Below are 26,654 nucleotides of genomic sequence, written 5' to 3' on the forward strand. Positions count from 1 at the left end.
CCTGTTCTGAGTTGAACCTGTCCTGTTAAAACCACTGTATGGTCTTGGCCACCGTGCTGCAGCTCAGTTTCAGGGTCTTGGCAATCTTCTTATAGCCTAGGCCATCTTTATGTCGAGCAACAATTATTTTTTTCAGATCCTCAGAGAGTTCTTTGACACGAGGTGAAATGTTGAACTTCCAGTGACCAGTATGAGGGAGTGTGAGTGATAACACCAAATTAAACACACCTGCTCCCCATTCAGACCTGAGACCTTGTAACACTAACGAGTCACATGACACCGGGGAGGGAAAATTGCTAATTGGGCCCAATTTTTGTATTCACTTTTGTTGCCAGCGGTTTAGACATGAATGGCTGTGTGTTGAGTTATTTTGAGGGGACAGCAAATGTACACAGTTATACAAGCTGTACACTCACTACTTTATATTGTAGCAAAGTGTCATTTCCTCAGTGTTGTCACATGAAAAGATATAACAAAATATTTGCAAAAATGTGAGGGGTGTACTCACTTTTGTGAGATACTGTATATAAATTGTTGAAAAGACTCTGAATAAGGAATAAGGTCCTTCAAAAGCACTAATCAGATGTAGAATATAAGAACATTTCCGAGGCATTACACATCCCCTGACCCACAGTAAAGAGACTGTTAAGAAATAGAGAGAATATGGCACCATTGTGAATGTGTCTAGAACATGCCAACCTCAAAAACTGTGTATCTGGGCAAGATACAAAGGAGATACAATCTTCCACAGATGAGCTGCCTTGACCAACACATTCATCATACAGCCAGACAATGCTATATCAATTATGCTTTTCGGGTTATAAAACTATAATAAACAACAGTAATTGTCAAGATGTAAGTACCCTGAAGCACATCCAATTCTGGTCACCCAACATTCTGGTTCTTATCACTGTGCTCCACCAGGATGTCTAGACCATAATCTATATGCAGTCTTCAACCTTGATTGAGCTCCAGGCACCCAAGCCACCACAAGAAGTCACCAGCGCGTGACAAGACAAGGTAATAATATTTGATTACTTACCCCCAAAACCTGGCTGGTGCTGCCCAATATCAAAGCCTTGTGAATAACTTCTGGGCTAATTTGCTAGATGGATTTAAACCCTGGCCTTGCAATGATGAGGCAGTGACTATACTACCGCGCCAATCAGGAATCCAATGTTGCTAAGTCTCCAGAGTTATATTCTACTGAACATGCCTTTCATTTGTTGACTATGAGACCATTGGAAAAATAAAAACCAATTGGAGAGAAGATAACTTGCATCTGGTGGGGTCAGTAGGTCAGACTTAAGCCAGTTAATCATAATTGTGTAAATTCAACTTTTGGAGAATAGAGACAAAATAAGAAAACATTTGCACACTAGTCCAATACAAAGGACACTGCATTACCATTAGTCAACTGATGAAAAAACAGACAACTAACATTAAACACTGCCTTCAGGGCCAGTCAGTGCAATTTTGAGCTGGATCTCTATGACAAAACATATCATTCACCCACATTTAGTTAAAATTGTGCCATTGGTGCCTGGGATATTGTGTGAGTCAGCAAGACTTATTCTGCCAAAACTGGGCCAATGGATTCCAAAATATCATGCATGACATAAGCAGACACAGAGACCGATATCTCCTGTCCTCTTTCCAATTTTGTCATACTGTAGGGACAACTAACATTTCTCAGTTAGTGAGCCAACAGAGTTTAAACAAGAACAGCCATGGAAAGAGTTTTTGAAGTTCTTCCTTCCTCGCAAGTATACCAACAGATAATGTATTAATTGCTCATCAGAGGTGAATATAAAGGCTTTTGACAATTCTTTATTAGTCACTAAGAGCATTTTTAAATAGTTTTCATTTACATGAGCAAAACGGCAGATTTGGCAGATTTGCATCTGAGATGAATTCTTTGAGTGTAAACGTGTGGTGAAAACGTCAACTGTTGCACGTAAACCTTCTGAGGTAACATGGTACACCTTTCTGACAGATGGTCCCTGTGGCAACTGATGTCTAAAGACGATTTCTTGTTCGTGTGCATTGGAGTGGAATGAGCGGTGATGTAGGAAGTCCGGTTCTTTAAGTCCATCCAGCTCCATAAACCATATTTAAAAAAGGGCATTCGGGGGCAACTAAAAACACTGCACACCAAAACAATTCTACTATCTCCAGCAACAGCACTTTTTCGAAGGTGCCATTTTAGTTAGCAGTTAAACAATATTGTCATTGAGTTCATACACCTTCCAGGTCAGGGGTCGGGCCAAAGCACTGTGCACAAATATGTTGCACTTTACGCCGCAGCAAGATTTTCTCATTGCTAGTGTGAATAGAACATTTAATGCACATATTAATTGGCATAGCCATTTCAGCCAGGAAGCCTGCCTGCTAATTTGCCAGCGATGCATTAGCTGATGTCGGGATTGCTCCTATCACAATATCCGATTTCATACCTGTCTCTTTAGTTGTCAGGTTACTCACTCAGTTCTGATGCGCTGATTGCCATACTACTGTAGCATGCAAGTAAAACCCACCCACCATTCCTGCCACCAGCTGTTTGGTTCTGTGTTTCCATTTGTAGGGGGTTTCAGGTACTGTGTACCTTGTTCATTACTCTTGGGGATTGCTAATAATAATATTGATAGATGGTAGTATTGTATACACACGATCATGTAATGACAATGAGTTCCCACAGAGGAGCAGCACCTAACGCCAAGACATTGTATGTACATTGTTGCTCATAGTTCTCCAATAAATGGTTAAACTAATATGTGGCGTTTTCTGTCTAAATGTTAATTTATTTAAATTAAAAAGCTGTCACGACAACTGATGTAGTCTAAATAGGCTCTTAGTAAGGAAACAAACAAAGACAATTAGATACACTCCTTTTCACCTCCTCTTCATCTCCTGTTCACCTCCTGTTCACCGGCGCATTACTCAAACTGAGCAGACGTGAAGAAACTCACAAAAAAAAAAAAACTCTATTAAAGCCTATCATGCTTTCTTTTTTTGCATAAAAGATAAACAGACTTTAAAGTTCATGAGGTCGATATAGAAACTTGTGAAGGCTTGGTTAATTGATTGATGGTAAGTATTTTCACCGTTTTTTTTATAGGTTATCAGTCGGGGTCTCAACTACCGAAAGTAATAAGTACAGTTCACCAGGATTTTAACTCCAACAGGCAATTCAAGGCACCTGCCCAGAGTCCATTAAGCTAGCGCAAAATCTGTAGAATTACTGGAAATTAACTTATTTAATGGTAAAACCTCTCTTCCCATCTTGAATTTTTCTACTGTGAAATTACCTGAAAAGCAATTGCGCACAACGCCACAGATTATGTCTTTCATATCACATAATGAGGGCAATTACAACAAACAGGTGCAAATGTGTGAAAGAGGGCGTTGGATCTCACTGGCACAGCAGGCCTTGCCTAGCCAGGACGTGGCACCGCTACATTTTCAATACGGTAAATACTAAAGTGTTTGGGAATGAAATGAAGGGGGACCCTCAAATAAATCCCTCGTTTGGCTGAGAGGTGGATCCTGCGTAACATCCTGGAGCGCTAATAAATAATCCTCTGTGTCTTACCCTCCGCTCCATCTTTCACACCTCAGCCACCACCACCCACACCCGTGGGCCGCGTTGAGCCTCAGCGGTGGGCTGTTTGCCATTCCCCCCGCGGGGTAGCGTGAGTAAAGGGAGGTGGGGGAGAAACACGAGGATCAGAGAGAATCTTCACACTCCTCCACCCTCGTCTTCCAGCGGTAATAGAGTCAGGACGTTTCCTTAACAAGTGGCAGAATGCCTCGGAACCCCGGAGAGTATTTGCGTTTTGCGCAAGCTAATGAGGGTGCAGCAGGCCTAATCCTCTCAACTACACATGCTTGGCGGGGCCCCAGGCCCAGCCCATTCGCTCGCATGGAACCTTCAAACCACTGTGTAACCATCAGGTCACACAGACGCAGAGCCACTGTTGTTTCTGTGCATAGGACTGACTGACGGCAAAGCACGGGGAAGGAGGCTGTGTTTTCAGAAAGGAGAGGCAGATGTGTGACTAAACAGAGCGCTGCCACTGACTCATACTGCTTATCTCATTCCACGCCTCTAGACTTATGGAAATATTCCTTCTAGCCCAAGACAGAGTTGATCGCCCGGTGCTGTCAAGCCGTTGTTAGGATCATGTGAAATTGTCCAGTGGAGCGGTTAACTTTTTTGGTTGTGGGAGTCCAAATAAAATAAAAAATAAGAGAATCCCCTCATCCTTTCTGAATCCAAGTTTGTGCTGAGAGTTGTGGCCCATTGAATATCATGGTAGAAGATGTATACATTTTAAAAGTGTAAGCAACGAACCCAATGCCAATTTGATTTCAATCAGTTTCAGGTGATGTGCGTTTCTATCTTCTTGAATTGCTGCTCTGTGAGAGAATTGGAGCAGACGTGTTGCCAGGCCTCACATTTTATATCAATCAAAGCGTATATCCTGCCTGTGGTGTGATAGGTATGACTTTTAGGCCACAGATCAACAGGCCTCAGCACCAGATCCACACACTAATAGAACCCACAGTTATTCATCATGCTTACCTCTGCCTCAGAGATGTCAGACGAACGGTGACTACCTCTAGACTACTATGCATACAAAACAGAAATCATATAGCACATATACAATTTAAGAGGCTCACAAAATATTGTCCATTTAACTAAACTTGTCTGGTTGGATCATCAAATACACAAGAAAAATCAGTTCTTGATGGTTTTGTGCAAGAACTTTATACATAAGTTTGTTTATGTATTATTAAACTACAGTATTTTACAGTTAGGTTAGCTGAATGGTTTGGAGCAGCAGATAGACAGTTGAGTTAAATCGTTGGCCCAATATTGTTCGCTGGTTTGAATCCTTGAACCAACCTACTGAAAAAAAATATTTGTTCCCTTGACCAAGGCACTGAACCCAATACTGTATACTAAAATAAGTTAATTTCACATTTAAAACCTGCACATTTCCTGTTGAATTATTGTCATTTAATAGTAGCTAGCTATTTAAATCTCTTTGTAATCATGACCAAACTCCTGACCATGCAAATGGACTTGCGCTCTGAGGCCCAACTTATAGTGGCCAGCTTTGATTTTAGTTGGTCCCTCCTACTCAGATATCATGAGAGCATAGCATTAGTCATGGACTTTATTCATTACCTTCTGATAGTTTTTGCATGACGGCGGGCATAACCACATTGTATTGTGATCCTTGTTACAGAGACTCTTGAGTTCCAACAGTCAGGTTCTATTGTCTGTATTTGTGACTAGACCAGTATTTCCCAATCCTGGTCCTGGGGACCCAAAGGGTGCACATATTTGTTTTTGCCCCTAGCACTTATACACCTGATTCAAATAAAAGACTTGATGGCAGGTTGATTATGTCAATCAAGTGTATATGTGGTAGGGCAATTTGAATCAGGTGTGTGAACTAGAAACATTCAGTAAACATATTGTGTTTAATATGAACAGATTTCTATGTAGATTCGACTGTTAAATTCATAGAAAGAAAACATATGAAGACCAGCATTTCCCCTTGACTTTTTACATATACTCTAATACTTAATTCAACAGATACTAAGTAGTCCAATACATGAATGCCTTGTATCAGCCTATTCACAAATGGAAATGGAAGATAAAACAAGGATTTCTCAACCCAAAAACAATCAGTTTTAGTGTATTCTTGACAGAAAATAATAAGTCATGCTGTATTGAGGGCAAGATAAAATTATAATTATTATAAATGCTTGTACACTTGTCTTTACTTTAAAATTGAAATAATTTCACTACCAAAGTATATTCCATAAATGTAAATAAAATGTCTCAACATCACTTGGGCCTTAAAATGCTATAGAGGCTAACTGGATGAATACTCACTTTATCTCAGACAATTATAAACTGTCCACGCCAGGAAAAGAATGGGAAAGTCATACTTTTTCTAATAAACAATTCAAGGTTAAATTCCGTTTCAGTCACTTAAGCACTGTTTGACTGACAGCTAATGAATAGCAATACACAATGCAATCAACACGGCAACACATTTCATAATCTCTGTCTATCTGTTACAGCAACTATTTCCATTTGCTTGATTCTTACCTTCTTTGTCTGGGTTTTACCTTCAAGGATAAACTTGTGTTTTTTTCTAGAGCATGTTCCTTTCCAGTAGTCTGATAGTTGACCTCCACTCGTCCAACAGTGGGACAGCACTCTGCTGAGACGCCATCATTCAAACAGGTACCGCACACACTGAGAAGCTGCTTAATTCAGACTCTTATCGATTACACGTAGCCCCAGATATACCCGGGAACAGTTTGAAGCGGCTTTGCCAGCATTCCTCCCTATCGCATCATTTTTTTAATTGAAAAAGCAGACCTAAATGCTCTGACCTTCAAGACAATGCAGATGCATTTTTATGTTGCAACTCTTAACGATTTAGCTACTTGCAAGATCAACACCTCTCTTTGTGAAGTAGAACGTGCAAATGTATAGGAGTTTGTCACGTGTAAGTACACTAAGGCACATGCACTAAAGGGTCAGATGTTGGGTTTTGATAAATAGTAGTTCTTGTTACAAAGAGACTGATAGAAATACTATTAGCCTACCCCCAGACCCCCCCCCCCATGTCCAATATGATGACATACATGGACCACCTGATGTTCAGTAAATTAGGTATTATTAAATGAGGTGAAAAGGAGACTTGAGTGTCACTTTAATAGCGACTCTCACTGTGGGTTTTAAAGGGTTGAGGTAATGGCTCTCAGACCCCCACTGACACCAGTGGTGCTGTATGGACGACATGCTGGCAAAGATAACAAATCTGCCTGAGCGATTACTGTCTATCGCAATTATTGCCTTGTCCATTCACACATCATAAAAATTATTCTCACTGACAGAAATAACAGGCTCAACCCACCTCTTCCAGCTCTCTGTGTGACATTGACGACTGTGACAGCATGTGGGGCTAGTTATTTCATGAATTTCCTGGTTGTGATTGCCCAAAGATGTACATTATGTAGCTACATCACTGTTATAGGTACATCACAGCACTATTTTTGAAGACACCCAAGCCAAAGTTTGGATACACTTAAGTTGTACTTCAGTACACTAAATAGTATTAAATTAATACTGAAATAGGTACATTTAAAATAGTAATTATACTTATGTGTTCTGATGGACCTTCTTATTTCATACTTTTGTGTACTTATAAAACATGAGCGAAAGTAACATGTTAATATACTTAAAATATACAGGTGCTAGTCATAAAATGTGAATATCATCAAAAAGTTTATTTATTTCAGTCATTCCATTCAAAAAGTGAAATGTGTATAATGTATACATTAATTCCACACAGACTGATATATTTCAAGTGTTTATTTCTTTTAATTTTGATGATTATAACTGACAACTAATGAAAACCCCAAATTCAGTATCTCAGAAAATTAGAATATTGTGAAAAGGTTCAATATTGAAGACACCTGGTGCCACACTCTAATCAGCTAATTAAACCAAAACACCTGAAAAGGCCTTTAAATGGTCTCTCAGTGTAGTTCTGTAGGCAACACAATCATGGGGAAGACTGCTGACTTGACAGCTGTCCAAAAGACGACCACTGACACCTTGCACAAGGAGGGCAAGACACAAAAGGTCATAGCTAAAGAGGCTGGCTGTTCACAGAGCTCTGTGTCCAAGCACATTAATAAAGAGGCGAAGGGAAGGAAAAGATGTGGTAGAAAAAGTGTACAAGCAATAGGGATAACCGCACCCTGGAGGGGATTGTAAAACAAAACCCATTCAAAAATGTGGGAGTCTGGAGGAAGAGAGGAGAGGCACAGAATCCACATTGCTTGAAGTCCAGTGTAAAGTTTCCACAGTCAGTGATGGTTTGGGGTGCCATGTCATCTGCTGGTGTGGGTCCACTGTGTTTTCGGAGGTCCAAGGTCAACTCAGCCGTCTACCAGGAAGTTTTAGAGCACTTCATGCTTCCTGCTACTTACCAACTTTATGGAGATGCAGATTTCCTTTTCCAACAGGACTTGGCACCTGCACACAGTGCCAAAGTTACCATGTACCTGGTTTAAGGACCATGGTATCCCTGTTCTTAATTGGCCAGCAAACTCGCCTGACCCTAACCCAATAGAAATCTATGGGGTATTGTGAAGAGGAAGATGCGATACGCCAGACCCAACAATGCAGAAGACCTGAAGGCCACTATCAGAGCGACCTGGGCTCTCATAACACCTGAGCAGTGCCACAGACTGATCGACTCCATGCCACGCCGCATTGCTGCAGTAATTCAGGCAAAAAGAGCCCCAACTAAGTATTGAGTGCTGTACATGATTGTACTTTTCATGTTCATACTTTTCAGTTGCTTTTTTGTGCTGCACGGGTTAACATCAACCCTATTCCCTTTATCTTAATATAAGGTTGGACTGACTGACTCAACTACATTGTTAGCATGCTACTTTGCAGGATGGTCAAACCGACTAAATTCAGGCCATTGGTCCAAAAAGCACTATGTGACATTTTCATTTCATAGGTCAAATAACATCGCAGAATCAGAATTGTGCGTCAGAATTGCTACAGTACATCACTAAAACAGTTACATAACAGAGATATAGCTAAGTCACTGAAACAGTTACATCACAGAGACATACCTACATCACAGAAATAGTTAGATCACAGAGACATAGCTACATCACAGAAAGAGTTACATCACAGAGGCATAGATATGTCACAGAAATAGTTAGATCACAGAGACATAGCTACGTCACAGAAAGAGTTACATCACAGAGGCATAGATATGTCACAGAAACAGTTACATCTCAGAGACATAGCTACATCACATAAACAGTCACATCACAGAGACATAGCTACATTACAGAAACAGTTACATCACACAGACTAATATAGTGCTGTAATGGTGCCTGGAGTTGTGGATATACTCTAATTTTGCCAGACATTTACTTTTTGAAATGTTTGCTCATATCTACCACTTTGCATAAGGCCATGCTTAAAATGTCAACTAATAATAGTAACTGCTATGGCAAAATAGTCACGCATGAGGAAAGTAGGCAGGGATTTCTTTATTTTCTCCCCCAGGATAATGATTTTAAAACACATTCCTGTAATTCTAGACATTTTGACAGGACCCATTTGACCACAAATAAGACATTGGACATTCTCTACCATTCAGATGTACTAATACCAGGGTTGTCACATGTAGAACAGCACAATGTATTGTATTTCAGAAATTCTGCAGTCCACAATATATATATTTTTATTTCATTAGGATTTCGTATTTATTATCCGTTTGTGAGAATGATTATATTATTATTTGCACATATTCCCTCAATATGAATAATTCATAGTATCTGGAAAAGTTATCTGAAAATATATTACATTTTACGTATATATATATATATATGCAAAAAATCATCAATTCCAGGGTAACTGGGTGGTTCTCCAATAGATACCAATCTCATAGCAGTTGGGTCTATCTAGTTCAGGGACTTTCATTAAACTAAAAAATAAGGGATAGAGAAGACTTGCTGTCTCTTCTGCTTCTAACAACATCACACTTGTGACTCTACAAAGTTTTGGATGCATTCTTGTTTTTTAATGTATTTTGGTTTATGTTTTCACAATAGAAACTCAATTTTGAAAAATGTATTATGCTATTTGAGTCACTTTGATTCTAAAAATAAAAACCTTTCTGAATACCTCTACATTCATGTGGATGCTAGCCTGACTATGAATAATAGATCACAGATATAGCCACATCACAGAGATTTACAGGAGCTACATCACAATCACAGACATAGCTACTGTGTATAACAAAGGAATAATTAGATCACAGAGACACAGAAATAGATTATTGGTGACACGGCTGCTGTGGCTAAAGAGTGCTTCAAAACTGAGACATAGCTATTGAACTCTAATAGTTAGGTCGGGATGTCCTCTGGCTCTGTCTACACATTATTAGACAGACTTTTGTGTCTAGGCCAATGTTCTACATCTCTGAAAGTTAATCTACAAACAAGAAAAGGTTAACACAGCTTTACTCAACCCCTGTTGGTCTGGCATTCCAGCAATGACCAGTTGAGCAATAGATCAATAAACACAGTAGACTGCCCTGGGAGGGAGACTATAGGGGAGAGCTAGGCTTTCAATTTAAATGCAAATGCATTCTGTCCTGTCATTCTCTTTAGGGTGGAGGGACTATATCATTTCAAGGGTCAAGATGCATTCTCAAAGAGTAACTACAACTAAAAATGTACACTGTACCACTTTCTTTTAATAGGAATCCAGATGTTTTGGGCTCTGTTCAAATGAAAAACATAAATTCTGGTGTTCGTTTTGTCCAACCATTACAGATGTTCTACAGTGAAGTATTTTGTTTGGTCTTTCAGTGCTTTTTTGCCCATAATGGTTCAACTCTGCCATTTGTGACGTATAGGCACCTTTGTAACAGCAGGGCAGGGCTTTTGCTGAGGCAGTTGTTGTATTTCTAAGTTGAGTTTTTTTAGGCTCTGGTTATTATGATTCTAGGTTGAGTTTTTTTTCCCTTGAATTCATTGATTTCATCTGCATCTTTAACCTTTCACCTGTGACTCATTTTCCCCTAATCACCTGTGTATTTTTTCCCCTAGTTTCCTTTCTCTCTGTCACTTTTGCAACACATACACAAAAATTGTCCACACGTACTCGAGGATCATATTGACACAAGACCATGGCAGTGGATGACACTTACATCTGGAAAACTCTTATCTTCACTGTGTAGATACTTGCTATATTCCCATTTAGTTGTTAAATATTTTTTTTATTGAATAGCCTGGCTGCTATACTGGATTTGCTCTGAACAACCTTATTTGCTGCCAGGAGAGGCAGAGAGTGTCAAGAGGCTATGGGGAGAGGAGGAGGCACCACAAATCACAGCCCAAACCCAATGGCGTACAGTTGGAGAAACCGGGATTGTCTGTAATTCCTTGCCCTTTACAGATTTCTTGTTATTAATAATTCTGACTTTCACGTCAGAGGGAAAAGTTGCTGCTGCAGAAAGAATCTCTCAAAAGTGTACATGGCCCCGTTCTCAAAACATATTGCTCTGTGTGAAGGCCAGAGAGATTTTCTGACATCTGACTAGGAGAGCTGGCAAAAGCGATTAAGACCATATTTAAAACATCTCTCTTCACTCATTCTCGCCTCTCTCTTTCTCTCTCTCGCTCACAGCCACTTCTCATCCCTCTCTCCCTCTTGCTTTTCTCTTTACAAATTCCAAAGGGCCCTGTACAAGTGTCTAACAATAATGGCATGGGAGTTACATAGTGTAATCATGTGGTCAGGCAGACAGCATTGCACGTGCAAGTGACTGCTAAAATAAAGAACACACTTGAGTAACTGAGTGTATTGAAAGCAGGTGCTTCCACACAGGTGCGGGGTTAGCAAGGCTGTTACGGTTGTGTGTAAAATATATACTGGCTACCATGACTGGAAAAGCAGATCTCAGGGATTTTGAGTCCAACTACCAAAGGTTTCACAATATCCCATGAGCGTCTCTGACAGTTACCACATCTTACATCAATTGAAAACTTGTGTTGCATAGCACCTTGCCCAACTCTAGGGGCCCCTCTTCCCTCTGGTGTAAAGATCAAATTGCAATGCCCCAGGGCAGTGAGAGGGACATTTATTATTGATGAGACCTAAAAAGAGAGTGGATAATTCTAATGAAAACACATCACAAACGTGTGTTATATAGGCTGCCTCAGTACACTTACTGGCAACATGCTACTTAAATCAACACAGGTTAGGATACTTTTTTTTGCACATCCAAACTTTTCATGGTCAAAGAAATTGGGAGAATTTCCACTTACGGTTAAACTCTGGGGCTGAGTTTAACTTTCACTGCCTCGCATCACTCTATTTTGCACTGTGCTACTTGATTTTCTATGTAGAAAATATGAAAAGCTGCAGAGCAACTACAAACAGCAATCCAAGCTCAAGAATTCAATCACTGTTGGATTCTTTTTGGGGAAGAATTATAACCAATATTGAAGGAGTAAATATTCCATTAGAAAATATGAATTACACAGAACAGAACAGCAACAAAAACAAGAAAGAAATCGCCAAGAAATAACAAATGGAAACCCCAAAAGAATAACTGGTTTGATAAGGGTTGCTACAGTAAATACTTAAAGTAGAAGTTAGGAAACTATCCACTCTCAAACATTGTAAGAATATTGTCAAAACCAAAAAGAATGATAAAACACAAAAACAACTGTGCCTAATCCATAAATCCACAAATTCATATTCTGTATGGGATCATTGGAACTAAAAAAAAATTCCAGAAGAGCTAATGATCCAAAATGAAAAAATATAAATACTTTATATGGACTAATCCTTTCAAATCATGATTTGTAACCACACCTGAAAGTATAACATGAGAAACCAAACATATCCAAATTACAAATATAGAAAATGTTTGATCGTGAAGGATAGCCAAAAGCTGCTTGATTTCTGCATCACAGAACAGGAATTGAGAACCAAAATTCAGGCGCTTGAAGCAAAAAGGTCATAGATTTTCTTATTAGTACAGCTGAAGTTTTTCTTTTCATATTGACAATTATTGCATCTGCTGATGGATCATCAGTTCAACAGCTACAAAAAATCCTACAAGACATGTCGCTAGAAGTGTGACACATTTCCTGTAAACCCTGTTTTCTAATAATCAAAAAATCATGCCACAAAACAACTTGACAAAAATAAAGATTCTACATGTGTTTACCGTGGTTCCAAAACCAACAATTGTTTAATAACTTCATGACACTTTGATTCCAGTGGCCAGTTGTGCTCCCCTTTGCAGCTTAGATTCCAGCCCCAGCAACTGTCAGTGATGCATAGCCCAGTCTTGGCTAAACTTAAAGCTTTTCAATAAAATATGACCTCATATTTCACAGTGAATTATTCATGGAGCCTGTTCATGAGATCTGGGGGTTTGCAGTTCAGCGTGAGCTGCTATTGAAATGTATTCCTTTGTTTTTCTCTCCTATCACCCAGTTAGTGTCCTGACAAGCCTCTGACCCCTGGCCACAATTAATTTCAACATGTTAATATACCTCCATCCATGGTCACAGGCTGAGAACAAGGACAAGCCTTTCACTAAATGCCAGTTCTATTACTGGCCTGCGATTATTAAATATGGTTGGGCTGATATTCTGTTCAAATTTGATATTTATCATGTACTGCAGTAGTTTTGGCCAGAACCTCATTTATTTGATTGTCAGATTGTTCTTTATTGCTTTGTGAATGTGTTGTGTGTGGGTGTGTGTGTGTGTGTGTGTTGGAATGGGTTCACTATGATGTGAAAAGCAATTTTATAGATCTGTAGGTGTGTGGTTATGAGTTACTAGCAGCTACTGGGGATGTCTGTTTGGTGGCTGTCAGTTGGTCGGTCCATATCTGTCAGGTGGTCTGTCTCGATCCGTTGTCTGTCTCCGTTTGTCTCTGTATAGTTCACCAGGTGCAATTTCCAGTGTGTTTATTCATCAGCAATGTTTTTTTGGATGTTAGCCACTGACAAAGCCTCAATTAGCCATGTTAGCTAATACTTGTTAGATTGGTAGCTAATATAACCAGCTATCTAAAATTGTAATTTCTGAATACTGAATGCCATGACTGGGCATTCAGAGCTAGTGACCTGCAGGAGGTGCTAGGGCTGTACATGCATTTGTACCTGCACAACTGAGCCTGAATAAAATAATTAATAAATGAAAACACAATGTATCTTTTATTTCATGCAGAAGAAACTGTTATCCAGAGCAGCTTGTAGGCGTGAGTGTATATATTTTCATGCTAGCCCCCCATGAGAATCAAACTCAAAACATTGTTTTCCAACACAGTTCTGTTACATCCAATTTGTGACTAAGGCCCTGCTTTTTGTGCAGCCGCTCCCGGTGGAATGCGGACAGCTGATGTCGACATATGTGTCTGATCGTGTTCAGGTTGTGATCATGCTGTTCGCTTAAGGTCACGGTCTATCCTGAAATCCATGCAGCCTTGCCTTCTGGATATATGTTGAGCTCACACCTGCAACAAAAAGTCACACATCACGCTTCAAGGTGAGGGAGCCATACTCGAATACCAACTTCCGAAAACTGGATGGTATTGGCCAATTGCATCGAACCACTCAGGACACCTGGGAATTGAATGATGACAGAATGTGAAATGTAGTCTATTGAACACAAAATCTTTCTAGTGAGAACTAGAGTGGTCAGATGCCAGTGGATGCAACCCTAACTCCAGATTTCCTCTTTAAACCACCAGCAAGCTGTTGCAAAACTCTACTTATTGGTATTCAAAAAGCTATTCCCAGACACACACCAAAGAAAACACACAAAACACAAACAAAACACGCATGTGCAAATGTACACACGGTCAGCCACACAAGAATGAACACACACGGCTATTGCTGAGTGCACCTAGCATCCCTTTGCAGATGGATTAGTTCTCCACTGAAGAGACTCGATTAAGGGTTTGGAGGCTTTGGGCTGATATTAATCTGTGCTGGGACTCCTGCCGTGGAGGCCATCACTCAGTCCTCACCCTGTACAGTACCAGCAGGTTATTTAGATTGGGACTTTTAAAGACAATTTCTTAAGGAACCGACATCTGAAGCAGTGGGGTGAACAAGTATTTGATATGCTGCAGATTTTGCAGGTTTTCCCACTTACAGGAGGGCTTCTTAAAGAAAAACTAACAGGTCTGTGAGAGCCGGAATTCTTACTGGTTGGTAGGTGATCAAATACTTATGTCATGGAATAAAATGCAAATGAATTACTTAAAAATCATACAATGTGTTTTTCTGAATTTTTGTTTTAGATTCCGTCACTCACAGTTGAAGAGTACCTATGATAAAAATGACTGACCTCTACATGCTTTGTAAGTGGGAAAACCTGCAAAATTGGCAGTGTATCAAATATTTGTTCTCCCCACTGTACAGTGAATAGTAATCTCCGCAAACATTACCTTTAAAAGCTGCAGTGGCTACAACCCACTTTCAGATTGAATCCAGGCCAGAGGGGGAATGAGAGAGAGAGAAAGAGAGAGACTGAGACATTAAACTGCATGTAAAGTAGTTGGTAATTTATTCATGTTTACCAACATTTTAAGAATTGCTGGTCAGTAAAAATAATGGCAGTCCACGGAATTGTAATTTATTGTTAAAAAACCATTATATAAGTATCATTAATAGTATTCTGTTATTATATTTGAGAATTATCTGGGGCATTGTTTTTCTTTTAACTTTGTTACTCATCCGAATATATTTTTACAACAGCCACTGGTATCAAAACCTTTCAAATATGTATTGACATTATAATAAATAAACCAATTGGATATAATAGGTGAATGCTTTATACTTACTGTAATGTTTTACAGCAATGTCATTACATTCTTTATTGTAAAATCTAATGTAATTATTAAATATATTTTACATATGTCCATACAAAGGCCATACAAAGGATTAGAGATGGTTGAACAGGTTTATAATAATAATTTTCAGTACCTAAGATGGTCACTAGATGATATATATTGCATAAAACTGGTGAAATAAATAACTTTCTGGTAGTTTCCTGGCAAATGTATGTAGTTTCCTATTTTTAACATGCCAAAAGGGAAAGAAAAAGTGAGAGGATGAAAGGTGGGTGAGAGAGGGTGGGTTAGGGTGCCTATTGGGGGCCTGATCATGTTTTCTTTTTTTTTTACTTCAACCTCAGATCTTGATCTTTTTTAGACTTCAAATCAGGCCAGAACTCTGTGGGTCTGCAATAGGTCTCCTCTAACGTGCCTGTCTCCATCAGGATAAGGACATACACATACGTTCGTTCACAGTTTTATCACATCTCAACTTCTTGACAAATTTAGTTTCCTGTTTCCCCAAAAATAGGATACCAATGAAACTATTAATGCCAAATTATGTTCAACAAGAAATTCGGAAACACTTAGTGTGTCATCATGATAACAGTGGCCTAACGTCATCTAAGCTGTCAAATGGTAACTAAAAATAACCACACAGAATTTAAACAGGTCATTCGTCATTATGAAGATCAGGCACAAATCAGACACAAGTTGACTCCTCTAATGGTGTCACAGGGAAATTTAATTCAACGTGGTAGTAAAATGAACAGACACAACATTTGGAAAAAAAACTTTGGTCTGTAGCGAATTCCATGCCTGTAGTGGAGATGGAAAACATAAGAATTTTGGGTGAGAGATAAAGAAAGATAGAAAAAGAAAGAAAGAAAGAGCCTGTGATAGATTGTATCGCTAACGTTGCAGTATCCTATTAAAAAAGAGCTATGAGACAAGATGCGGTATTGTGTGAAACACTTCATTCGATTCAATGTTCTTGTGCCTACCTAAAGCGCTTCCCTCCAACATAGCATGGTATTTAATCTGCCAAATAATCAATATTAACTTTAATAGCCTGATAAGTATGGGCCCCAGCCCCTATCGCTTGTAATTGACTGCAATACAGCAGGCCAGACAGAAGTGCTTTAGCACCCCCTGGTGGTAGCTTCCACAGCTGCGCCAGCTATAAATAGTTACATTCAGCTGTATATACATTTTTGTTCAGTAGCACCTGTGTAACTATTTGCATTCATGACTTTAAGTTATTTTATAATAACATAAAGTCTGCAGTTCAGGTGGTGCTGGGTTACAAAACGCTTCTTTAATAAACAATCACATAGTCCACGATCCATTCGTGGTAGTAGGGAGCTTTCTGATGTTGATTTAAAGTTCCGCTGACTGGCAGTTATGGCTTTGGCTAATATGGCTTTGACTACCTCATTGTAAGTCTGTTATTAATGAGATTGATATGTCCTAAACCACATTATTTCATCAACAATTATTGATGATGTATTGTTAATGTCACAGCATCTTTGGTTGATGGCAGTTATTTGGGTTTCTTTCGGGGTTTGGTAGATGAATGATTTAATTCAGCTATACTTGAGATTTAGCAACATGCGCCACAGGAACGATTACTTCATTCCTACCTTAACTTGCCATGAAATGTATCGCATAACTGCTATAAACTTTGATCCCAGATATGACCGAAATCTTAACAGCCAGTCAAGCACTGTAAACCTAACTTCCGTGTAGCGGGTTAATGAAGAACAAAGAGAAAGCGCAAGAATGTAAGGACACAGCGGCCAGTTCAACCCAGCACACTGAAAGGAAAAGTCTTTACCTGAGGAAGAGGATGGCCCAGAAGGGACCTTCAACAGCCCTGGAGGATGAGCTCAGCTGTCCTGTATGCTTGGAATTTTTCCAGGACCCTGTGACCCTGAAATGCCAGCACAGCGTCTGCCGCACCTGCCTGGAAACACTGACCAGGCTACAAGAAACTCAACATGCGTGCCCTGTCTGCAGGCGAAGATATTCCATGGACAATGACAGGCCACTCATGTCCAATATGAAGTTGAGGAACATTGTGGAGGCCTTCCTCCAGAGAGGGGAGACACAGGGGTATGAGGAGAAAGGTCTGGTTTTGTGTGTCATACATAAGAAGAAGCACAGGCTTTTTTGTTTGGAGTGTGAGGTTGCTGTTTGTGCTGTGTGCGTGGAGACTGAGCAGCACTCTAAGCATAACCACAAGCCACTGAAGGAGGAAGTGGCATGGCGTAAGGTATAGTATGCTAACATGAATATTAATGTTCTTGCAGTATTTTTTCTTTGCTAACCATGTTGTTTTTGATAACAGATCAAAAGCGCCCTGCACTGTAAATGCAGAACGGTTTAGAAACCAGAAATGGATGTTGTTTCTTCAATCCATCCCTTCTACATACTTTTTCTGTAACTGTTCTATTCACCCCTATCCCCACCTGATCTGTCATTTTCCCAGAGGGAGCTCACCATATTGCTGCGCAACCTCCCAGAGAAACTGGAAATGGACATAAAGCAAGCAAGAGACTCAAAAGAGCATGCTGCAAAATACATCAAGGTAAATAACATTACAAGATGCCGCCAAGATGTTACAGACCCATATTTCTCTAACCGGGTTGTCCCCCTTTTTTCAGACCCAGGCCCAGGTCACAGCAAGACAGATTCAAAGTGAGTTCATGAAGTTGTACCAGTTCCTGAAAGAGGAGGAGAGGGCCCGACTGACAGCTCTGAAACAGGACGAGGAGAGAAAGACAGAGCTGCTGACGGAGAGGATCAACCGCCTCACCAGCGACATGACCTCCCTGTCAGAGGGAATCTCAGACATACACGTTAAGATGAATACAGATGACGTCTCATTTCTGCAGGTCAATCTCACACTTCATATTTCAATCAAAATGTTCTCTTTTTTTGTTTCATAAATCTAAGGCCTTCTCAAACAAACACACCATTCTGTACTGAGACTTGCTTGTATTCTGCTTTCAGTTATACAAGGATTTGAAAAACAGGTATGCAACATTTTAATCATCATCAGCCAAGTATCTAATCAGTCTTCATCACTAGTAATGGAAAATGACCGTACTCCATTTCAGGGTCAGGTGCACAATGCAGGCTCCACAGCCTGTATCAGGAGCACTGATAGATGTGGCCCACCACCTGGCCAACCTTAGGTTCAATGTCTGGGAGAAGATGCAGGAGATGGTGCAATACAGTGAGTACACAAGTTTAAAACAGTCCACGTCCATGGTTAATCAGTGACTTCATTTAATGACGCAGCCCGATTATCAGTAACTGAATAATACGGTCCAATATCCAGGCCGCACTGAAGTATGCCTCCTTGAATCATGTCACTCTCCTGATCTAATCCGATTCCTGACAATGATGATTGTCTTTAATCTTGATTGACTCACTGGCATTAAGTGCTCTTCTCTGTTCTGATTCATGTATGACAAACTGTCAACTCATGTTCTGATTCCTGAATGAAAAACTACAGATTCATGTTTTGAGTCCTGATTCACAAACTGCCGACTCATGTTCTGATTCCTGATTGAAAAACAGCAGACTCATGTTCTGATTCCTGATTAACAAACTGCAAACTCATGTTCAAATTCTTGAATGAAAAACTGCAGATTCATGTTCTGATTCCTGACTGACAAACACCAGACTCATGTCCTGATTCCTGATTGACAAACTGAAGACTCTTGTTCTGAACTGAAATACCGTTAATTCAGCAATACAGTCAAATTAATCAAACAATAGATGTAAGCTAACAGTGAAATTGTTAGTAACTGAGCATTTTCAACAATGTGGAGTCAAAAGTAGGTGTGAGGGCCTCCTAGGATGATTCAGAGCACATGCATTGCTGCTGCATGGATTTTTATCAAAACCCGTGCTAAGAAAAACCCCATGATAAGAAAAACCCCATGCTAAGAAAAAAAACACTGCTGAGAAAAAACCCCATGCTAAGAAAAAACTAGATTTACTCACTTTTAACAAAATCGCTAGATTTCCCTGCTTGTTCTGAATATAATATAGTTAGAGAAAGTAATAGTAATATATAATTAAAACAAAAATAGAAAACAATGGTAATATGTACACCAATAACAACAACATTTACATTTTAGTGGTGTAGCAGATGTTCTTCTCCAGAGCGACTTACAACAACAGGAACCAATGACATTAGTTTGGCTATATACAAATTGTATTCAAATTAGTCAGGGTACTACCATCCATATATCTGATGTGTTTTGCCATCACCCCCCCCCCCCCCCCCCCCCCCCCCCCAGCCCCTGTAACTCTGGACGTGAATTCAGCCCATCCTGACTTACTGATCTCAGAGGCACTCCGGGAGGTGAGTGACGGACAGGTGTCCCAGCCAGTGCCTGACAACGTTGAGCGATTCGACAGCACCATGAGCGTGCTGGGCTCTGTTGGTTTCTGCTCAGGCATTCACTCCTGGGAGGTGGAGGTGGGGCCTAAAAAGGCATGGACTCTGGGCGTGGCCAAAGAGAGTGTAGCCAGGAAGGGCAATGTGATAGTCAGCCCAGTGGGCGGGATTTGGGCGATAGGTTTGTGGAACGGGGAGCAGTATAGCGCCGGAACCGCCCCTCTGGGTACCCCCTTGGTTTTGACGAGGAAACCCCAAAAGGTCCGAGTCAAACTGGACTATGAGAAGGGAGAGCTGACCTTCTACGACTCCAGTGACATGTCAGTCATTTATAGGTTCCGTGACAGGTTCAAAGACAAACTGTTCCCTTACTTCTCGCCCTGCCTCAACTCTGACGGCACTAACCCCGGAGTGCTGACGATCTGTCCTGAGAAGGTGCTGGTAACTCTGGCATCAGCTCTGTAGGGGGACGTTCCCCCTGTTTACACTGGGCCTTATTTTCACTCTAACTCTTGCTTAGCCTGTCTAAGATGATTATGAAAATGTGCCTTGCCATAATGTACAATGCTCAAAAACACTCCTAATGCATACAAATACTATATTCTATATTTCTATGCTTGTGTTTTTTTTTCTTTCATATTCCAAATGTGTCATTAATCCATAATTGAATATTTCTATTTGCATCAACAGCAGAAAGATGTAAAGAATGTATGGGATAGCGGATTTCTTTTATGAAACATTAATCACAAACATAATCCAGTGTTTTCTGGGATTTCTTTAACATTATTATTTTCTTTTAATAATGTATTGTAGTCAATGGCAAATGATGACACAAACGTGACAACCAACAATAAATTCCTATAACAGTTAAGTGAATCAATTATTCAATAAAGCCACATGTAAAAACCTCTGCTTTAATTTCACTCAAGTACAGTGTTGATGAATTCTCTACTTCTTGGTGTCATTTTATTTTCTACTACTGCTGCTGAGTTTAAAGGTTTTCTTGTTTTCTTGAACACAGTAAAGTATTTTTTTGGACAGTTTGTAATTTCTTATGATTTCAATAAAGTATGTAAATAATATTATGTTTCTCCGAAAATAAAGACACATCTACACAAGAAGCAAAATCTACTTTCTAAATCATGTCTAAAAACACATGAAATGAATCTGTAAAATCAGTCCATGAATTCATATCTTTTAAAATCTCTTAAAAGAAGAAATACATTAATTAGATATAATGTAAACGTCAAATCAATGGACACGTTTCATTGTGTTCCTGACAGCATTTTCAATGCAGTATAAGACTGAAGCCTCGTTTGGTCCTCAGCCCAGGCAGCTCACTGTAATAGGCACATCTCTCGGTAATGGCTGCTGACATTCTTCCCATCAACCTGGCTCTGAGGAACATTCTAGAGATCTGAGTGAGGGAGAGGCTTTTGTTGTTCTGCGTGGGTGGGGTCAGACCTCCATGACACAGGAATCCTCCGGTTTGGATCAACAGAACCGCCAGCTCAGCCTTGCTGTCTATTGTGGTACTGATAGGATTGCAAATGTGCAGTCTGTTTTTTCTGCAATCCCAGGAAATTCCCATAATCAGGAGCATAAAAGCAAGACCTTTGATAGACTCCAAACAATGTTTCTTAAAAACCAGATCATTTATTGAATGTTATGAAAACTTTGTTTCTTACTGTGTGTTTAGTGTTTCTCAATAGTTTTTTCTGTAAATGTGATACTATGTTTTTCTTATGTTCTTATCTGCACCTGAGATGAGCTCAGCAGTTTGTAGTCTGAACCAGTTAGGCAGGCGGCTTTTCAGTTTCAGAGGCAAAACAAACATTACACTCAGTATTGACACACATTCTGTCTGTTTTTGTCTGTATTTTTAAAAGCAGAAAGATGTCTCAATTCAAGACAGCTCTCTCTTTCACTCGCTCATTTCATCTCACCAAACGGAAGTTGGACACTTTTCCAAAACGTTAGAGAGGAATGCCAAAGAACAGCAGAGCACATAATGATTACTACTATAGTACAAAAAAGGGTAATGAAATTGACTATATGCAGCACAGAAAAAAATTAAGAAACCACTGCACGTTTTTCTTTCCTTGCCAAAAAAAGTCAAAAAGGAAGGTTTTGAGTGATGAACAGAAGGGTTAAAATTAAGAGACCACTGCAAATTGAACGCTTCTGTTCCTCACTCAAAACTTTCCTTTTCAACTTTTTTGCAAAGGAAAGAAAAAGGTGCAGTGGTCTCTTAAAATGTCCAGAGCTGTATTATATCCTGACGATGTTTTTAAAGTTTTGTGCCATGGAACAATTTTTGTATTCCATCAGACAGCGTGAGCGCTAACCCACAGACCTTCTGACCTCTTGATACATAGAGCCCAGCTAGACAAACACTAAACATAAGACACGAGTTTGAGGAGCAGCATCATTTCCTGCATCTAGAGGAAGCCGCCCGGCCGACTGCCCCCTCTGATGAGGCGGAGGTGAAGTTGGTAATAAAATGGCTGAGAAAATTGAACACCTAGCGAAGATGATGAACTCCCTGACCAACACCATTAGAGAGGTGGAGCAGGACATAAAGCCTAATGATCTGGCCTTTCAAAAGGTACAGAGAAAGACTTCCTTTATGAGAACACATTCTAAAAACATTACGGATCCTTTTTTCACGCCAGTGTGTTCTCTCTCTAGGTTTACAAGAACATTCAAGCAAGGTGCATTAAAGTTTCCGTCGTATGTCATCTACTTTTAAGTCATTATAATATTCATACACCACTGGGCAATCTGAGGGTCAAGGACATGGTGGTGTTCTCAGATTAATAGATGCTCCAAGTACAACACTTGAAAGTCCCCCCCCCACCATTGACTCCGAGAACCCTTCTGCACCCAGGCTCTCAGATAACCTTGACCAGCTGGTGCTTCAACAGAGAGGATCTTCACACAGCCAACAGCCCCGGACGGCTGTGACCTGTCCCTTATGGACAGGTGGGAGCACAGTGCCGGGCACCATGCCCTGGACCCATCTCCTTCTTGAACAGGAAGCACCGGAAGGTCTGACTTTGCCCTGGCTATGACGGGAGAAGTGTCCTTCTACGACCCATCTGACACGTCACGCATCTATAAATTCCGGAACATAGTTACAAGAAACCATGTTGCCCTACTTTATTCCCGGTGTGAGTGACAGCAGGTGCAATGCTGAGTCACTGAAGATATGACCTGAAAACGTTTCAGTGGGTGATGGCGTGACGGCATTTGGAGATGTCTACATAATCCTCAACAAATATAATGTGTTTGCTAATGCATTGCAAAATCTCCTCTCAACGCTATTTAATTACATGTTCTAAATGGTTACCAATGGTAATAACTACAATGTTTATAAATTCAACTTGTTAACAATTTTATAACAAGTTTAGAAACAAGTTTAGAAACAAGTTTAGAAACACAAGATGAAATACTTTTATTCTGGACTAGGTTTCCAAATTTATATGCAACGACGGAATAACTAGCAATTAGTGATTAATATAGTGTTCAATGTCAACAATGAGCCCGGTCAGCCAACCGAGATGAAATCTTATTTTAGTGCTCTATTCCTGAACTGATAATGCGTCAGTCATGTGACCCCATTAAATATCAAGTCCATGCATGGGACACATATCAGGCACTATTAGTTTATCCTGATATCCTCCCCATTGTAAATGTACCCAACCTTTGGCGCTCTGTGTGGTCCGCTTTGTCTGTACGTGACTGTGGCTGTGTGTGTGTCTTCCTGTCTGTGCACGTTATACACTCAGCCATTTCAACCTCAGGATTCTCTGCTCTACTCTGTTAAGAACAACAAAAAAAGCCTTCCTGGTCTTGATTGCACCGCTTCCTCCAAGCACAGGTTAGTTGCAGTTACACTTCTTTACTCTGTGCCGTTTTGTGAAACATCGGCTATTGTCAAACTAAATTCAAACCTGTCAGCTGTCGTTTGAGTTATCGCAGCCATGTCAGTCCCTCAGTCTACACTTTTCAGATGGATTAGTAGATTAAAGGGGGTCTGGAGACTTTATTGCTTTCGTTGGTCACAGGTCATTTGGTTTTGTAATCCACATAATTTTTTCTCGAGTATGGTCTAACCAGTGAGGCCTAACCAGTGACTCTTCATCTTTCTTTGTGCTTCAGTTCTGTAAGTTCCTGTGAGATATCCCAGAGTCAGATGTTGCAGATATCTGTCCAATATCCTGGTAAGCTTCTCAGGCATTGGTAGGAGAAGGTTTGTACTTTACAGAGTCCCTTTAGGTGGTTCCTCATGTCTTAAACATGTAACGGAGGCAGGCTTTCACATTTTCCTGGAAAATATCCAAATTGCTTTGGTGCTGATCTGGCTTTCACAGCTTCTTCACTTCACACTGAGCTGAAGGCAGAGGCGATCTGATGTCGAAGACGAGAGACTCATCCCACATTCATCGGTGTGGAGCAGATTCTTCCATGATCCAGACCGCCTGTTTGTTTTTGTATGAACTGTAAAGATATCCAGCCCTTCCACTAGGTGTGTACACTGTGGATGTTTGTGTGTACATGATCCTATTTTAGCACAGAACGGATTATAGAATCAGAGGTGCTTCATGCCCTTGACAGAACTTCACTACTGAAACCAACAATGAAAGCCTTCCTGTACCTGCTGATGCTGCTCCATCTGTGCTCAGGTCAGTCACAGATACATTACTTAACTTAGTACCTTCAGGTTCTTGCAGAACATTGGCCACCTGCCACTAAAGTCCTAGCCAGTCATTTAAGTTATTGCGGTCATGTCTATCACTTTATGTTGACTTGTTGCAGGTGGAGGGGTGGATGAATGGGGTCTTGGGACTTTCTCTCTGGCGTTTGACCTGTTGGCCAAAGGTACGTGTCTGTTATGTGAGGTATATGATGCACTAATGATTTTGTGATGAGAGCATAGTGGCTGAATACTGTCAGCATGGTTTTCTGGGTGCGGCACTGGGAGTGGGATTGAGATTATCTGGCTACACATGGTCTTCTCCGGTTTTACCTGTCTACATTTCACAACAACTACCTGCAATAGCCATGCATAGATGGAGAAAGTAGACATGTCTCTGCTGAGCGCCTTCGGAAGTTCAGATGGGTGGAATAGTTACTGAAACCTGGACACTGACACATCTGATACATAACATAGTGTGTAACAGTTTGTTGTCCTTTAAAACCCCACAGAATTAGGCATATACGGCAGTACATTCTGACTCAGGAACAGGTGTGGAGAAATATAATTTACTGCCTGCCTTCAGCAATGTTGAACGAATGCAATCTGTGGTAAACGGGGCGCCTTTAAAGTTTCTATTTTTATCTGCGTCATGAAAGCTGATCCCTAGTAAAAAAAAAAGAGCCTGAAGGAATTGTTCCTGTAAAGTTCCTAGAAGAAAACCCCCACGAGACTTCAATAGAATAGATTCCTATAAAAATCAAAAGAAGGATATAAAAAGTCATAACTAAGCAACAATATCAATGTTGTAGTTTCTGTGACCCCAATTCAATTCCAACAGTCACAATAGTGACCATTTACAGTAAAATACATATCTTAGAGAAGATAACTTGTCCTTATCAGCCAATTAATAAATTATGCATTATAAATGTGCATAGTATGACATATATAGATTTCTTATGCTGTCAGTATGTACAAAATCAATAAAAATATAAAAACATATATTTCAATTAAATAAAAATGACCTATAAAACGATATCCTATACAAGCAGATATTATCATGTGTAAATGGCAACACAGCTATTCTAAAATGTCATCATGATCAAGGTGATGATTTGTCTTTGCTACAAAAACAAAACCAACCCCCCCCCCCAAAAAAAAAAAAAAAAAAAAAAAATATATATATATATATATATATATATATATGTACTACAGAAGTGATACATTTATTTGTCTACAGCACAGTCCAAGAACCTGTCTATTATATCAAATGACTGTCTCTGGCACCTTGTGACATAATTATATATTAGGGACTCAGTTAAAGCTGTAGGCCTAGTTTGTACAATTACTGGAGCTGAGGTAGACCTGGTTTACTGTTTATAATTATTTAGGTTCCGGCACCTGGAACCAAATTGGTTTGTGGGAATATTTAGGGAGATTTGCCAAGGTTTATCTTATTCTTATTGGGTTGGGCTTGTTGTGCTACACGTCTGTAACTATTCAGGAGTTGAAGTACATGCATACAGCATATTTGGTCTGTTCAAATGTGAAGGTTTGGACACTGGGGTACTGTTGGTGGAAATGATTGACCGGATTTATATAATTCATCGAGGGTAGCAATACACAAGGCTCTTACAGGTAATGGGTGTGGAAGGATGTCTATTGTCCATTCAAATCATTTCTGGCAACACCTCTGTGCTAGGACAATAGCTAATGGAGCCGGGCCAAATGTGTTGTACCACAGCACAAAAACTATATGGATAAACCGATTAGTGTCCACAGGACACAGGCATGTGCATAACAGTGTTAGGTGTGCAGTGAATAGCTGCGTGGAAGTCACTGTTGTGTGATAAATACAGGCTAGTGGGTAACAGTGCTGAGATGTATTGGCAAAGGTATAGGGGTTACATTTAGTGGCATCTAGGGGTTACTCATGTAACCCCGGTTCTAGGACAGTATTTTCCTCCTCTAGTCTAAATGAACAAGATAACTGGTTTAGATGAGGCTAAGCTGTTTTCCCAAACATTTGCTGTGGCGCTAGGTTAATGGGATGAAATCCTTGGGGCTATGAATGGCCTCACATTTGTATTGTGGTG

General features: G+C 40.0%; 1 protein-coding gene and 1 long non-coding RNA gene across 2 annotated transcripts; both read left to right on the forward strand.

Annotated features, from left to right (window-relative positions):
• The first annotated feature begins 15,655 nt into the window (after positions 1 to 15,655).
• LOC105030298 (E3 ubiquitin-protein ligase TRIM21) lies at positions 15,656 to 20,957 on the forward strand. The gene is made up of 6 exons (XM_010904050.3): positions 15,656 to 17,717; positions 17,934 to 18,032; positions 18,109 to 18,339; positions 18,458 to 18,480; positions 18,565 to 18,683; positions 19,759 to 20,957. Exons 1-6 carry the CDS (start codon positions 17,199 to 17,201, stop codon positions 20,322 to 20,324), a joined length of 1,557 nt encoding a protein of 518 aa, XP_010902352.2. The 5' UTR covers positions 15,656 to 17,198; the 3' UTR covers positions 20,325 to 20,957.
• Positions 20,958 to 22,131: 1,174 nt separating this feature from the next.
• LOC105030299 lies at positions 22,132 to 25,704 on the forward strand. The gene is made up of 4 exons (XR_829575.4): positions 22,132 to 23,742; positions 24,024 to 24,085; positions 24,236 to 24,547; positions 24,681 to 25,704. It is a non-coding gene; the product is annotated as an uncharacterized LOC105030299 (long non-coding RNA).
• Positions 25,705 to 26,654: the final 950 nt, after the last annotated feature.

Source organism: Esox lucius, chromosome 6 (assembly GCF_011004845.1).
Source record: "Esox lucius isolate fEsoLuc1 chromosome 6, fEsoLuc1.pri, whole genome shotgun sequence".
In the NCBI taxonomy this organism is placed as follows: domain Eukaryota; kingdom Metazoa; phylum Chordata; class Actinopteri; order Esociformes; family Esocidae; genus Esox; species Esox lucius.